The sequence below is a fragment of the Gallinula chloropus genome (assembly GCF_964237585.1).
Source record: "Gallinula chloropus genome assembly, chromosome: 20".
Taxonomy (NCBI): domain Eukaryota; kingdom Metazoa; phylum Chordata; class Aves; order Gruiformes; family Rallidae; genus Gallinula; species Gallinula chloropus.
In genome coordinates, this window is record NC_140105.1 from 772,848 (window position 1) to 788,937 (window position 16,090).

Below are 16,090 nucleotides of genomic sequence, written 5' to 3' on the forward strand. Positions count from 1 at the left end.
CCTGGGGCTGCTGGCGAGCGGGTTTGCTCGGGGAGTGAGGAGTTCCCCAGCGTCAGAGCAGCTGCAGATGCCAGGGATGACACAGCTCACGCTGCCAACCACACTGTCCCAGGGGTCTCCTGAGAGTCACAAAATGCCCCTGGCCATTCAGAACCAGGTGGCTGGAGGAAATGATGGGTGCAGGGCAGAGGGTCGGGGCTTTCCAGGGGTGGTTCCCCCTCTCTCTCCACGTCTCTCATCCCCGTGCACTACGCTCATGGCTCTCCTGGAAACTGCTTGCCTACAGCTACAGGGCATCACTTCAATTCCTGCCTTCACACGCTCCTCTCTGCTGTGATTCCTCCCTGTCCTCTGTGTGTCCTTACAGCTGGATGTCTGCAGGAAATGTTTGTGAAGGCTTTGGTGTAGTTTGCTGTGGGACACGGGGGAGGCACCAGGACTTTGAGGGAACTCCAGCAGCCCATGGCAGCGGAACCTGTGCCTGCAGAAGGCTTGCTCAGACCTGCCTCAGCAAACTGGGCATGGCTGGCCCAGCGCATCACTGACCCACCCCTGCAGCACCCAAAAGCTGCCCTGGAGGGGAACCAGCTGGAAGGAGTGGGAGGTGCATCAGGCAGGTTGGGGTGCCCTCAGACACTCATAGGGACCACATTCCTTGCACATGTTGATCCTCATGCCCAGTTATAGAAACAACATCCAATGTGCAGACTCTCTGGGCCCATACAGACAGCCTATGGCTGTCACAGCCTCTGCGTGCCCTGTGGGCACTGCTGCCCCACACAGCCCTAAAGGTGGATGCTATGAGGAGATTCTGAGGGACCTGGGGGGGGTTAGTCTGAGGAGGCTGAGGGGAGACCTGACCCCTCTGTGCAGCTGCCTGAAGGGAGGGTGTGGAGAGGCAGGGATGACCTCTTCTCCCCAGTGAGGAGCAGCAGGACAAGAGGAGATGGCCTCAAGTTGTGCCAGGGGAGGGCTAGAATGGCTGTGAGGAAGAACTTCCCAGAGAGGGCTGTCAGGCCTTGGAACAGGCTGCCCAGGGAGGGGCTGGAGTCGCCATCCCCAGAGGGGTTTAAAAGACGGGTGGGTGTGGTGCTGAGGGACGTGGTTCGGTGGTGGTTTTGGCAGCTCAGGGTGGTGGTTGGACTTGATGCTCCGAAAGGCCCCGTGCAAGCAGGACAGCTCTGTGATTGCACAGGGTCTGCGCTGACAGGTGCCCCGCTGGGACCCCGGCCCCGCCCATCGCTGTGAGGACCACGCCGGGGGGACAGGTAGAGGGGCCACACCCCCCTCTCCAGGACCCCGCGCGCCGCCCCGCGCCCCGCTCGCAGCGCCGGGGAGCCGGGAGCCGCTCCCTCGCACGCCCCGGAGCCACCCCTCCCCCGCGCCGCCGGGGGCCAGACGGCGCATCCCGGGCGCATCCCGGGCAGCCGGAGCGCGCGGGGCCGGAGCGCACAGCCCCGGGCGGGCCGGGCCGGGCCGGGCCGGGGGGCGGCGGCGGGGCCGGGGGCAGCCGCGGGCTCCGGCCCGGCGCGTTCGCGGAGCGGCGCCCCGCGTGCGGTGACGCCGGCCCGGAGTGATGTAAGGAGCGGGCCCGGCAGCGGTGGGCGGGCCCAATCCCGAGCGCCCGGCGCCCGCCCCAGCTCCGCGCCGCTCCGCCCCCGCCTCCGCGAGGAGCGCGGGCAGCCCGCCTGCTCCGCGGCCCCGCTGCAGTCCCGCTCCGGCATGGTAAGGCCGTGGGCGGGGGACGGGCGGGCGGGGGCGGGCCGGGGTGCCCGGGGCGCGGCGCGCTCTGACCCTCTCCCCGTCTCTCGCAGCCCCTCGCCGGAGGAGCGCCGGCCGGCACGGGACCCCGCCGCTTCGAGCCCCGCTCCGCCGGGCTCCGCCGCTCGCTGCGCGCCGGCATGAAGCTCCCGGCGCCGGGCAGCCGCCGCTGAAGAGCCGCGCGGCAGCAGCGGGGACCCCCCCCCTCCCCTTTCCCCTTTCCCCGCGTCCCGTGCCCCCCCCTCCCCGCCCCCTCCCCGCCCCATGGGGCAGCGCCGCGGCCGCTGAGCCCCGCGCCGCCGCCGCCGCCCGCCCCGCGCCGCGCCCCGCCGCGCCCCGCGGCCCCCCGCCTCGCCCCGCCATGGGGCCGCGGCACCTGCTGCTGCCGCTGCTCCTGCTGTCCCTGCAGCTCCTGGCCCTGCTGCTGGCCGCGCAGGCGGCCGGGCCCCCCCGCGCCAAGGGCAACCGGACCCAGGGGGCGGCGGCGCCGCGGCGGACCCCCAAGCCGGGCAAGGAGCTCCTCAACCAGACGCTGGCGGGCCCGGGGGCGGCCGCCCCCACGGCGCTGCCCGGGCGCGGCAAGGGCGCGGGGGGCGGCAGGACGCCCCCCGGAGGCGGGGGCGGCGGCGGCGGCGGCGGGGGCTCGGCCCCGGCGCATGAGACGTGCTGGGGGTACTACGACGTGAGCGGGCAGTGGGACAAGGAGTTCGAGTGCAACAACAGCCTGACGGGCTTCCGCTACTGCTGCGGCACCTGCTTCTACCGCTTCTGCTGCAACAAGCGCGCCGAGAAGCTCAACCAGAGCCTGTGCCGCAACTACAAGAGCCCCGAGTGGGCCCACCCCACCACGGCCAGCGGCGCGCTGCCCGCCGACGGCAGCAACGGCGCCGACGGGGACGCCAACAAGTACGACCCGGACAAGGACAGCACCAACGCCACCGTCTACATCTCGTGCGGGGCCATCGCCTTCGTGCTCATCGCCGGGGTCTTCGCCAAGGTGGCCTACGACAAGGCGCGGCGCCCGCCCCGGGAGATGAACATACACAGGTGCGGTCCTTCCCCTGCTTCCAGCACCCCCTCTGCCTAGGGATGCCCTCCTCTCCAAAGGTTCCTCCCTTGTGTGGCCTCTCCAGGTGTTTCCCCTTCGTGCTGCCCCTCCAGGTGTTTCCCCTTTGCATTGTCTGTCCAAGGGTTTCCCTGTTGCCCGACCCATCCAACGGGTCCTCCTTTCAGCCACCCATTCGAGGGCTTCCCATCTGTGCAGCCTCTCCAAGAGCTTCCCCATTGCTTGAGTGCTCCAAGAATTCTGCCTTTGAGCTGGCTCTCCAAGGGTCCCCCTTTTGCACCGCTGTCCAGGGGTTCCCCCACCGCGCTCCCTGTCCAAGGAGTCCCCTGTCAGCTACCTGTTCAAGTCTTTATCCTTTGCACTGGCTGGCCATGAGTTTCCCCCTTGCACCACCCTTCCAAGGGTGTTCCCTTTGCAGTGCTGCCTGCGGGCTCCCCTTTTGCACCACCTGTCCAAATGATCTTCCGTGGTGCTATCGCTTTGAGGGGTCCCCCCTTGGTCCACTCACCCAAAGGGATTTCATTTCCCCTTTGCAAGGGCTGTCCAAGAGTTCCCTCTCCATGCCACCCATCGAAGGATTTCCCCTTTCCTCCATCCACCCAAGAGTTCCTCCTTTGAGCTGTCTGTCCAGGGACACCTCCCTCCCTCACCCTGGATGATCCCTTCCCATTCCCTCCCACTGCCCATCTATGGCCCCATCCCGGTGCCTTGCTCCCATCCTCAGGGCAGCACCACGGGACCTCTCCCCTTCCCCTTCCTCTCGGCTCCTCCTTCAGCTCCAGCTGCCCCGCGCTGCGGGGGCCGCAGCATCGGTCCCAGGCTGCCCCCGGGGTCCTGCCCTGCCTGGCCCGGGCGGGGAGGAGTTTAGAAAGAGCGAAGGGAACTGCTCGGTGCCCCCTGGCCGTGCCTTGGCTGCGCGCGGGGAAGCGGTGGGCTCGGGGAGCCTTCCCCTCCTCCCCTCTTCTCATTCCTCTCCTTTAAACGCAGCGAACTCAGGCGGGTAGCCGTCCTTTCTGCCTGGCTGCTGGGGAAGCAGCTCGGTATCCTTCTCTCAGGGGGATGTAGACGTTGCTGTAACAAGAGAGAAGGCTCTGGAGGTGTCAGAGGCAATCCTGTTCGGAGGCAAAAGCTGGGGCTCCCATGGCAGTTATCCCTGGGGCAAATCCTGTCCCCTCGGGGTTCCTATTTATATTTTAGTGAAGATGCTCCCCCCAGCCCCCAAACCATGTGCACCTCTTGTGTGCTACCAGCCCAAGAGCTTCCTGGGTTTGAGCACAGAAATCGGTGAGGAGCATAAGAACAGTTGTGAGCAGGAGTGGGGAAAGCCCTGATCTCGGGCAGACACTGCTTCATAGCAAAGAATGAACAATTTTTAAACCAATTAAAATCAGTGAGTGTGTTTTTAAGGCTGAACTTCAGTCGTGGGCAACAGAGTTGGAGGGGAGAAATTGTAGCTTTTTACATAGAAAAAGAGATGCAGGTTTTATTTATTTGGGGAGATGTGAGTTATTCAGACTCCTCCCTTTATAAAATCCCACACTCAGGGGTGCTGGCTGGTGTGGACATATAGTGTCTTCAGTGGAGCCAAGAAGTAATGCAGGGCTGCACTTGCTGAGGGTCTGGACCGTGTATTCCTTCATAACCCCCCGCCTCTGCCTTCACGAGGAAATAGCATTACCCTGTGTCTTAGGGCACTTGTGCCTGTGTAGGGAAGGGTCCTGGAAGGAGCTGGGACAGAACACAGGCTCTTTTAAGTACTTGCTTAAGTAAAGGGGTAGTTCCCCAACTGCCCAGCTCGTTTGGCTTCAAGGCAACTTTATCCTCACCCTAAACCTGGGAACCTGACTGGGGTGCCCACATGTGACTCGAGCTGCTGCGCGCTGGATCCTACACCCTTTGAAAGCAGAGACAGTGCTGCCAGACTGGAATGAATTATTCCCCATGTTTTCATTCCTTTGATGCTTGCTTGTCTTTATTTAGATAAGCTCTGGTGGGATGATTCACCTGTGTGTAGAAGCATGAATGGCAGATTGAGTGCTTGGGGAGCCTGACTCGTGGAGCGCTGTAAGGGCTTGATTGACTTCTGTAATATGGTGGCTGGTAGAAGATTATACCTCCCAGAGCTGTGTTACCTGAGCTTGATCAACATTGCCTGGCGGTTTAAATATTGTGAAGCTCATCTCCAGCAGCCAGGGTCTGCGTCGGGCTGAGGAGGGGAGCTCTCTGTGGAATGGTTCTGTCTGTCCCTCAGCTGCTGCTGGGTACCAGGCGAGGAGGGGATCGGGGAGTAGTGGGATGTTCCTGCCTGTCTGAGGCTGTGTCAGTCGGAGTGAAGTGTAACACCCAGAGTTGTTGGGATGGCAGGAGTGTTAAATCTCAGCGAGCATCCCACCCAGACCTCTGGGATGAGGAGAACAGCAAACAGACAGAGATCATTGCAGTGGGCTGGAAACAGTCCCTCGTGAGGAGCATCCCGCTCCCAGGGAAGATGAACCAAGGCTTCCCCTCACTCCACTGTAAGCAAGACCACACTTTAAATCTCGTTTCATCCTAAGTGGTCGGTTAGCAGCACTGTGTTTAGATGCTATTTCTCTGCTAAGTTCCCATCCAGCTTTCACTGCAAATCCTTACTAACTCTGTTAGAAGGAGTGCTCTGATGGAGGCAGGGCTCGCTTTGTGTCCTCCGAGGGAAAGCAGGGCTACAAATTCACAGGGGAACTGTCACTCTGGTGCCAAACGAAAGGCTGCCTGAGGGTTTCAGAACTGGGGATCCAGCCTTGTCTCCTGGCACTGCCACACACCTTAGAGCAGAGGCTGCTGCGATTCGGGGCTGGGCAGCCACGGTAACTGGTACTTAAGTTCGTTTCTGAGAGCAGCGAGTGGAAGTGATGTGAAAAACAGGAGCTAAAATATTCATGTTTTTTTGCAGGAGAAACTTGTAAGGCTTTAAAGTTGGCTGTTTTTTTAATGACTGTAGGGCCTGTCAGGCTGACCAGGTGTGACTGCCTCTGGTCTGGGTTGTGCTTTGGAGTTACACGATGGAACTGATGCCTGCTGGGCTCCAGGTAGAACCTGGGGCTGGTCTGTGGGAGTCATACCCCGCAGTGTTCTGCCTGCTGCTGCTCTCTGACTGCCTCTGTGAGGATGCTTTGTTGCTTGTCGGGTTGTCAGGGGTTTATCTTTTGCTCGGGCTCTCCTTAGGTGGGCAGAGCATTGGCTTTCCTTTCAGCACAGGAATGGGTTAGGCATCTTTGTTGGGGAGCAAGGAGCATCAGCTGTTTGTTTTCACGGCTGGGTATGTTTATCTGTAGCAAGGAGGGGTGACCCAGAATATTCTCCTCTTCCTGGGGCCACGACCCTGAATCCCCACCCTACAGCACATAAATAATTCACTACTGGTAGCATCACCCTGTGACCCTGCTCAGCCCTCAGCCACAGCGACCAGCACACTCTGCTGAGGTGGGAACACGCAAACTCGAGGCTGTTTATAGTTTGCAGCCAGGGTTTGCAGTGCTACAAGCTGCCTACCCTGTTTGCGAGCCAGAGAGAGATGGTGGCAGTGGTGGTCCTGGGGCAGCGGTGGAAGCCCAGCTCTTCTCCAGGAGCTGCTGGGAAGCAGTGCAAGGATTTTTATTTTATATTCTTTTCCCCAGCAAATTAGCTCTGCATCCTGCTAAAAGGCCATCTTCTGTACCCATCCTTGTGTGGCTGTGTCTGATGAGTGCTTTGGCTCTTGAAAGGGAGAAGGGAACCGTCTGCTGGGAGCTCTCCCTGGTACCCGACTCCTAAGGCATCTTCGTTGCTATACAGGCAAAAGATACTGGTGCTGCTCTTCCTTGGTCGCTGCCTTTGCATCCTGTGCTGTGTGAAGAACAGCAGTGAGTGTGTTTATAAATGAACGTCCCTCCCCGTGCAGAGGCCACAGTTAAATTGATCAATTTCTTGCCATTTTTACTCTGCAGCTCTGAATTCCAACAGGACTCTGAGGCAATGGGTCTGTTTGTCCACAGATCCAGGAAGGCTGCAGGCAGTGTTTTGCATGATGCTGACTTAAAATACAGGAGGTTTTCTCCTCCCCCAGGCAGCGTCTCACCACAGCTCTTGGCTCCCCTGGGTGCCGGCGGGGTCGCTGGGGGGGTTCAGCCCTTCTGGCTCACAGCAGAGCGTGTGGAAGCTGCCTGTCTGCAGGTGCACCCGTGATCAGAGCTGGCTCACTCAGTTCTGCTCTCTGCTGATGTCTGTTGCTTGAGCCAAGCAATCAAACTTCATCCCTCCCCAGGGCAGGGAGAGTGCTGTGAACACACACCTGGCCGTGAGGGCCATACGGGAGATCGTCTCTCTCGGATGCTGCCACTGTTTGCTTCCTCTTCCCACTGATTTGGGTTTATGCTCTGCTTTTTTACCTTTTTCTTCTTTTTTTTTTTTTTATCTCCACTCACTGCCTTCTGCCTGCTCCTTGCCCTGCTGTTTGTTTTTCATTCCTGCTGGTTTCCAGGTCTCTTCTCTGAAGTGCCCTGTCCCCCCCAAGGCACAAAATACGGGTCCACCAGCACGTGTCAGACTTATTTAAGCCTTTACAGAAACAAGGCACAACCTTGTGGCCTCAGAGAAGTTACTCATGAGTAGTTCTTCTGTTTCAAGCCAGTACTGCACCTTAGTGTAGCTGGGGTAGTGCCTGTGCAGGGAGAAGACCCGAATCTTGTTCCCCTTGAATTCCTGAACTGCCTGTTCCCTGCCAGCCGATCCAAGGCGAGGATGTCTGTCTGTCTGTCTGTCTGTCTGTGTGCATGAGTTTGAACAAAATACTTCTCCTTTTGCCAAACTTTCCTCCCTGAATCTATTTTATAAACAGGCAGCTTTGGTAGCACAGCAGAGACCGCCTGGCCATGGGCTTCCACTGGCTGCTTCTGAGCCTTCTCCTTTGCCTTTGAACTTCTCCCAGTAAGAGAGGCTGCTCTCAGAAACCCTGCTGCCTCCATGAAATCATTCCAGTGCCTCTAATTCCCATTTATTTGATATTTTTTCTGCTTTCTAATTAACTTTTTCTATTAGTAACTCTCCATCACGAGGTGCCAGGGGAATCCAGCCTAGCTCTGAACTTCCACTTCTTTTACTTTTGCAATCTCTTGCATCCTCAGCTGGCAGCTGATCTCTGTGTCTTTGGAGATGAGACGCCTTTTAAAACTTCAGCTTCACATTAGAAGATCTGAACCTTATCAGGAAAGTGGGATCATGGTGCTTTTCTGCTTGCCTTTGCCCCTGTGCACACAGGCAATCTGTATTTCCTCAGATCTGCCTGTGCTGTATCACACAGGGGTCTCACAAGTCTCATTACCCAGACTGATGAGCCTGGTGTTCTTTCACAGTAAATATTGTGCTGTAGTTCAGCTCCCACCCCAACCTCCTTTGGCTGGGATGAGAGGGTTCTTCAGAGAAAGGGTGGTTTTTGTCAACAGGTTTGAAGTCCCTCAGTTGTTGTTAGGATGTAGGATTTGGTGCAAAGTAGGTTCCTTGTGTGTGAAGCCACTGGTGTGTGTTTCAGTTGTGTTTGTCATGTCCACCAGGTGCCATTAGTGGCTCCGTGCACACGGATGCACAGGCAGAGCCAGACTGACCCCCCCCCCCAGCTTGGACTCTGAACAGAATTCCTGCAGACTTCATGCCTGTGAGAACACCAGTGAGACCTGCTGGCTTCACTTTATTCTCTTTCCATGGCCAAGACCAGCACCCTGTTCCCTCTCTATACACCACCACTGCTTCCAGTTCTTCCCAGCACCCCTGCTTTCTTGCCTGGGGGTGCCCCTTTCCCCAGAGCCTGCCTCTCGCTCTCTGAAGCTGGGGCTGGGAGGGATGCAGCCAAGCTGGCAGGGGTACCCATCCTGGGGTTGGGGGGGATGCAGCTGTACTGGCAGGGGTGCCTACCCCGGGGATGGATGGATGGATGGATGGATGGATGGATGGATGGATGGATGCAGCCGTGCTGGCAGGGGTGTCCGCCCTGGATGGGGTTGGGGAGGATGCAGTCCTGCTGGCAGGGGTACCCATCCCGGGGATGGATAAATGCAGCCGTGCTGGCAGGGGTGCCGACCCTGGGGGTGGATGGATGGATGGATGGATGGATGGATGGATGGAGCCGTGCTGGTGCGGGGGCTGCTGGCGGAGCAGTGCCGGCGGTACACCAGGTGGCAGCCTGCCCTCTCCTTGCGCTGCGCCGCGGGGATGCCGCGGGCTCCAGCCTCCTCGTGCCCCTCGCTGTCCCCGGACAGCCTGACAGGGGGTTGGGGTAGGGCTCGCCACGCTGCCCTGGCCGCTTTCTGCGCAGTGTAGCAGTTCTCTGCGCAGGTTGGAAACGTGGATTTGACTTTTAGATTCCCAAATCCTTCACCATTACGTAAAGGTCTGGACGTGCTGTGCGACTGAAGGAATTAACATTACCTGTTGTCAGCTCAGTGAGTGCTGTAAATGCCTTGCCAGCGTCACAGGAGTAGTAGGAGGCTTATTCAGTCTGTGTATCAGTGTCAGATGTGTAAAGTCCTAGTGTGAGACGCATCAGCCTGAGCACCGAGTACTTACTACTCGTGTCTTTGGGATAAGTTCTTTAGGGTGTTTATCCAGAGCTTTACTTTCCAATTCCACCTCATGCTCTGAAGACAGGAGAGATGAGGAGCTCACAGTGACAGCTGTGTTCCTCTTGGTTCTGGGTGCAATGCCTGCCCTACTTCGGTTGCAGCTGGTGTGTGTGTTCCCCATACATGCATTCACGCAGCGGGGGTGTAAATGTAATGTAACTGTGTCACCTCTCTGTTAATTCTGAGTTCAGTGAGTGAGTCAGGGGAACTGCCACCCTCATTCTTCCCCACAGTAAGGATACAGCCCTTCCTCTGCCTGTCACTAAATCCCAGGAGCTTCACAAATAGTTCTTGTATTGGGCAGAATGGTTTTTCAGAGGGGTCTGTCTTCTCCTGGTGGTATTTGTTGTTAAGGAAGAGCATTTCCTCCCTTGTGCTGGGTGCACGTGCACGAGCACTTTGCTCTTGGAAGGGTGTCCTGATGCTGAGTCTTCTTCCCTCCTTCACTTCATGGGACCTGATGATCCCTTGAGGTCCCTTCCAACCCCTGTGACTGTGAGTGTGATCTGTCTGTCCTTGCACACACATGTGGATGGACACACACACACACACACACACACACACACACACGGCTGCTCAGGTTGCTGTGAAAAGCTGGTGTTCCTCCCCAGAAACCCTGCTCTGAAGCATCACCTGGGTTCGTTTCTGGCTTTATTTCTTATCTCTTTTGCTGACCTGGGACCAGTGCACCCCTAGGGTCCTGCCCAGCCCCTGCACCTCAGCAGAGGCACTCCCACGGGACAGGGGCTGCCTCCCAGAGGGTTTGCTGGCAGCGGCCTCCCCGTGTTTCCCTCTTTGCTCTGTGCTTCTGGTGGTAAGATCAAAGCTCCACCGGAGCCTGTGGTCAGACGTGCTGCCTGGGGGTGATGCCCAGGAGGCAGCGGAGATGGGGAGGGCTGATGGAAGGGGTGGGCAGCTGGGTGCTGGCAGGGGGGTGCTGCAGGCAGTGGCAGCCTGGCCGTGGGGCAGAGCAGAGCCAGCTGGGTGCAGAGCAGCGCGTGGCTCTGCGTGGGCAGTGGCTGAGGCCTGGCAGGCTGCACAGCAGGGCTGGGCTGGCCCCACACCCAGCCATGAACACTGCACGGCCGTGTTCTCTGCGACTGGGCTGCCTGAAATCCCTCTCCCCTGGAGACACCCGTCCCTGCCAGGTGAGCTGGCTGCACGGCTGAGTAAAGCCCCCTCTCAGGGTAACTGACTCTTTCTTCCCAGGTTAGGAAGAGCAGAGGGGAGTCTTTAACCTCACCGCTTTTTCTGAGGACTGGTAGTGAAATCCTGGCTGTGCTGAAGTTGATTGGAGTTCTGCCACAGGCTCTATCACAGCTCTGCTTTTAGCTCAGCCAGGCACTGCTCTTCTCATTGTGCTCTGCCAGATCTGTTTGGTCATTCTTTTTCCATTCTTCCCCAAATTCACAGGGACTTGGAACAGGCAATTCTGTTTTCCAACACCCTGTACATGAGTTCTCCAAGAAAAGGAATGTTCAGAAGGCAGCTGAGGGAAGTTTTGAGTGAAGTTTTCTGTGTCTACACCCCAGCCAGCTCTTCCCATTGCCTTTTCCCATCCAGCATCCTCAGAACTCTCTACTCCAATCTTATTTCCCACAGACTGCAGCCCAGTGGGATGGAGCTGCCAGCAAACCTCCCCTTGTCTGCAGTAGGAGAGATACCAGTGCCCACACTCACACTGTCAATTAGTGTTGGAAATCTGGGGATACTGGGAAAACTACTTTCAGAAGAGGGTGTGGGGAAGGACAGCAGTCAGTCCTCCAGCCCACGGGTACCTCAGGGATAATTCAGACGCTCCCTGCCATTGCCCCTCTCCAGATTGCCTTGCCTTCACTCTCTTTCCTCTAGCAAAGTCTGTTGATTTCATCTGCCAGCACCAGGCCCCCAGCTGATGCCCAACCTCCCCACCCCAGTGGATACACCCATCCCTTCAGGCCCTTTGCTTTTCCAACACGATCTTCCTCTTTCTTTCCCTTTCCTTGTTGAACATGGCCCCAGCTGCTTCTTTGCATTAGGCTCCCTGTGTTCCTCCCTGTGTTCCTCCCACCATGTTTCTTCCCAAAGTACCCAGTTGTAGTCCAGGGTTGCATGAGAGCCTCCCCTGTTGGCACACCTGAGAGCAGGACTGATCTGCTCTGCCTCAGCCATCAGTCAGCTTTGCTCCCATGCTGCCAGTCCAGCACTGGTCTGGAACAACATCCCTGGTATCAGAGTGTCTGTTGTGGGCTGACGTGAGAGAAGCCTCCGTGTTCTCACGGTAATGACGTTAATGAGGAAGCTGTCATAAGCCATTAGCTCAGGAAATGACTGCACAGTGACACAACGCCAGCTCCTCCATCCCTGCCACAGGTACCACGTTCCAGCGAGTGGGGTTTGTTTCCAGGAGATAAGAGATGTGTCAGCACAGGAAGATCTCTGAACCAGGCAGGGTTCTGTGAGGAACTGTTCACAAACTGGAGTACTGTCCCTGCTTTGTCACCATGGAGGGCAGCAGGCTCAGGGTTCAGCGCTCAGGTACATGGTGACGATGGGGCAGTTCTCAGTGGCTCAGATTCTCCCAGGCTATACTCACTCTGATTGCATCAGCTGTTTCAGTGAATGGAGGTAAACTGTCCACCCAGGGTGTGGGGCAGCTGTGTTCACAGGACTGCATCAAACCCCATGCAGAGAGTAGTAACAGTAGAAGAAAGGCCAGCTGTGTCAGGAGAAACAAGGTGACTGCAGCCTAAGGTGGTCCCAGACTCAGCATCGTAGCTCTCATGTCCCTGCACGTGACACCCTGACTTCACCTGTGTCATTAAGTGTGCACAGAGACATGCATGGTTGGTAACAGCCTCTCTACAAACAATAAATAATCAGATAAGGTTAAAAATATTCTCATTCTGTCCAGGGGGGTTGTGACTAAGGTAATCCTCCTCTGGAGCCTCTCAGCTCTTCCAAGAGGTTCCTTCATGGAGCACATTAGTGTTGCCGTTCGCTGTGCACAGGGAAAGCAGCCTGCAGAGGAAATGGCTTGGAAAATGGACACAGGTCCCAAACTGTTTCTCATAGGAAAGACTAGAAATGTGGCATTTAAGGAATGCTGGTGGATATGAGCAACACCAGCATCACTCTCATCAATATGCAACGAAGGAACTTCTCCTCCTTACATCTTTCTTGGTACCCAAGGTGACATCAGGCATATTCCCTCTGCCAAGGGAAAAGAACCTTCCAAACTCTGTAATCTCTGAAATGCCACTGTCCCTTATAACACACAGAAGCCACCCTCTTCCTCCTCTTCCTGCAGCTCAGGAGATCGTTTGTGGCTGCTCTGAGAGAACCAGTGTGTCTCACACTGTAATTGTTCCACTGTGTCCATGGTATTCACAGAGGAAAAAAGAATAAATCTCTGAGTATCCACCCATCCAAGGGGAAAACACTGGATGCAGCTGAACTGTGTGACATTTCCTTGTCCTGGGGAATAGCAGAGAGACCTCAGAACCATTAAAGAAATCCCTGATGGTCAGGAAGCTAAAGGCAGGCTAATGGCTGTGCTGAAGTTAACTGATGAAAGCTGTTTAATCCTTTTCTCCTGGACTGCTGGTTCTCCTTTAAAACCCCCACTGCTGCTGCTGTGTATGGAGCTCCTTGCAGGAAAATCAAGGGTTTAAGGGTGTGGGGTTTGGGCTGCTGGTCTGATTTGGTCTCTGAGAAGTTTAGTTTGGGCAGGGTGGTTTTGGTGGTTTTGGTGTAACCTTCAGGAGGTCCCAGCACCCAAGTCTCAGGGCTCTGGGTGTTCCCTGGTGCCCCTTGGTGAAGGCAGGAAGAGGAATGATGGAGAGGTAACACAGCCCTGGGGTGAAGTGAGTTAGTGGAAGCATATTAAAAGCTAAAAAACAGCTGGGCAAGCCTGTAAACACATGCAGCAGACACACAAACCCCCAGATATTTTAAGCCATGTGTATTTTTTTCCCTGTCATTGTTATTGCTGCTTTTCCTTTTGTCCTGTTTATAGCAGAAACCCAGCTACTGCTGTGGCAGTGCAGATGCAGGGTGCCTTTGGAGCTGCTGTGTGAAAATACCTTCTTTTTCCTTCTTGCTCTCTCCCCAGGGCTCTGGCTGACATCTTAAGGCAGCAGGGACCAATCCCAATAGCACACTGTGAAAGAGAGACTATCTCGGCCATAGATACCTCCCCCAAAGAAAACACCCCAGTCAGGACCTCTTCCAAAAACCACTACACCCCCGTGCGCACCTCCAAGAGCAACCCAGGTAAGTGCTGCTCGGCTGCTCGCTGGCTGCGGAGGTGGTGGGGCTGCTGCTGTGCTGGAAGTCAGCAGAACGTTGTGTTGTGTGGCAGTGGGTTTGGTAAACCTGGAATTGGGGTAAGGAAAGGCTTTGGAGGGTGATCAGGCGGATCACAGGGGCGCAGGGATCGGTGCTGGTGATGCTTCAGGCTTTCTGCTGAGCAGAGTGGCTGCTCTCTCTTGCCACTGGAAACATTCAGAGGCAGTGAGGTGGAAATTCAGCTCATACCAATGTGATGGTACTAAGCGTAGAACACGGTGTGTTTCCAGCAGAACACACGTGCCATGAGGGGCTCTCTGCACACAGCAGCTGAGAAATCCACATAACTGGGGCCATCTTGTCCATTCAGGTGGACTGGAGGTGTACTCTGAGAGAGAAGCCTGGAAGGTGACTTAGGGGGTACTTCAGGAGCTCAAAGACACTGGCCTCAGCTCCTCTAGGACCACAGGGACTTGGGAGATGCAATATTTTCCCAGCTTCTGCAGCCTGGGTGAATTTGGTCAAGTCATTTGGCTGCTCTTTGCCCTGGTTTCCCCAGTGGCAGAAGGGTGCCAGCCTCCTAGGCAGAGAGGTTGGTCTGATTTATTTAATGCCTGATGTGTTGGTAATTGCCAAGGCGACGTCTCGATGGTCACTGACCACCTTTGTGGCGTGGGACGTGGAGGACTTGCCACAGCTGCACGTGTGGCTCAGAGAGATGTCCCCATTCAGTCACAAGCTGTTCAGCCTCACACAGAAGCTCCTGGGTGGCATCTCCTGACCCGTGTCACCCGGAGACCGGAGGAGGTTTTGCTCACGGTCCCTGCTGGGGAAGCTTCTGAGAGGAGGCAGCAGGAGCTCAGGCTGCCCGGCAGCCTGCGGGGCTCGCTGTGCTCTGCTCTGTGTGGGGAGAGCCTGGGACTGAGGGCACAGGCTGACTGGTTCCCAGTGTTTGGTCGTGGTGACTGTTGGAAGGGCTCTGCTGCAATGTGCATCATCCTGTGGAGGTGGGAGCAGGTGACGGTGTTCTCTGGAAGCCTCCCCTGCTGCTGGGAACAAAATCATTTCCCTGAGCAGGAGAAAGGTTTGCTTTTGCTCCAGTTTCCACGGAGAGGCCAGTGAACCCTGTCATTCCCTGTGCCAGAGTTACTCCTGTAAAACACAGTGTTGGGCTGCAGAATGGGTCATGGGGTGAGCTTTGGAAAAGAAAGAAAGGTGCTTTGGCATGTGTAGGGCTTGGGTCTGTCTCTGGAGAGGGTATGTGACCCAGGAAAAAAGCCCCAAGAAATAAGGGTTTATTGCTGGAGAACAGGCAGAGGCACTGTCAGAGAGCACCTCTGACACCAGCCTTACAGTGGGATGAATCCCTTTTCTGGAGACACCTTGTCCCCTCCTGTTGGCTCGTGCTGGTCAGTTGGGGCAGGCAAACGCTGAACAAAGATGCAGAAGAGATTCTTTGCGTGCAGCAGAAGAGGGTACTGGGAGCCTGAGTCGGGTGTCGTGGTTAGGGACCATCCAGCCTGGGAGAGGGCAGGTGGGACGGTGTGTGAGGGAAGCCGCTCATTGCAGCATTCTCTGTCGGTAGCTGGTGGCTCCACTGGGCTTTTTAAAGACTCCTTACTGGTGGAGGCTCACAAGGGTGCAAGGACCAGAGCACAGGGCTCGTGAGCAGGTGGTAGTAGTAGAAACGGTCACGCTACGAGGTGACAGCACCTGGTAAGGAGTCTGCTTGGTCCTTGCTGAGTCCTGGGCTGTGAGATGAGTGAGCAGAATGGGTGGGGAGGAAAAGGCATGCTGTGAAAGAAGGTGGTCTGTCTGTTCATGCTTGGCTGTATGTTTGCCCATACCCTGTGAAGGGGCAAAGCCACTGCAGCTCAGTCTGGGCTGAAACAGGGAGGCTGCAGGTGACAGGAGCCCGGGAAGGGGAGATGCTCACACACCCAGCTAGAGAGGAGAGGGACTTCACTTCCAGCACAGGGTCATTGATCACTTCTGCCTGGGGGCAGCCAGTTGGAGCGAGCCCTTGCCAAAGCTGGGAAGGGAAGACTTGCTCCTGTAGCTTGCCCAAAGAGCTTGTTCCTGGCTCAGCTGGGTCTGTTATTAGTGTGTCCTCATAGATCATGTCAGACAGAAAGCTGATCACTTACAAAAGATCACGAGCTCATAAAGCAGCTGTGTGGTGACTGGTTTGTACACTGGTTGGTTGGCAGGCCAGGGAGATGCTCTGTCCTAACCATCCCCTGTTACTCAGCTGATCTGCAGATCATTGTGGGAAGCAGGAAGCTGTACAAGGGAATGCTGCAATCCTTTAGCTTGGGAGGGAGGTGAACACTGGACACCAAGAGTGGGTGCAGCACGTGAAACC

At 56.6% G+C, this 16,090-nt stretch overlaps 1 protein-coding gene across 1 annotated transcript in view; it reads left to right on the plus strand.

Annotated features, from left to right (window-relative positions):
* Nucleotides 1-2,122: 2,122 nt before the first annotated feature.
* SHISA6 (shisa family member 6) overlaps nt 2,123-16,090 on the plus strand; it is a gene marked incomplete at both ends in the record, with an annotated part of 174,351 nt that continues 160,383 nt past the window's right edge. The window contains 2 exons of the mRNA XM_084273520.1: nt 2,123-2,808; nt 13,550-13,710. Of these exons, the coding sequence (XP_084129646.1) occupies nt 2,123-2,808; nt 13,550-13,710 (847 nt within the window). The remainder of the gene's footprint in view (nt 2,809-13,549; nt 13,711-16,090) is intronic.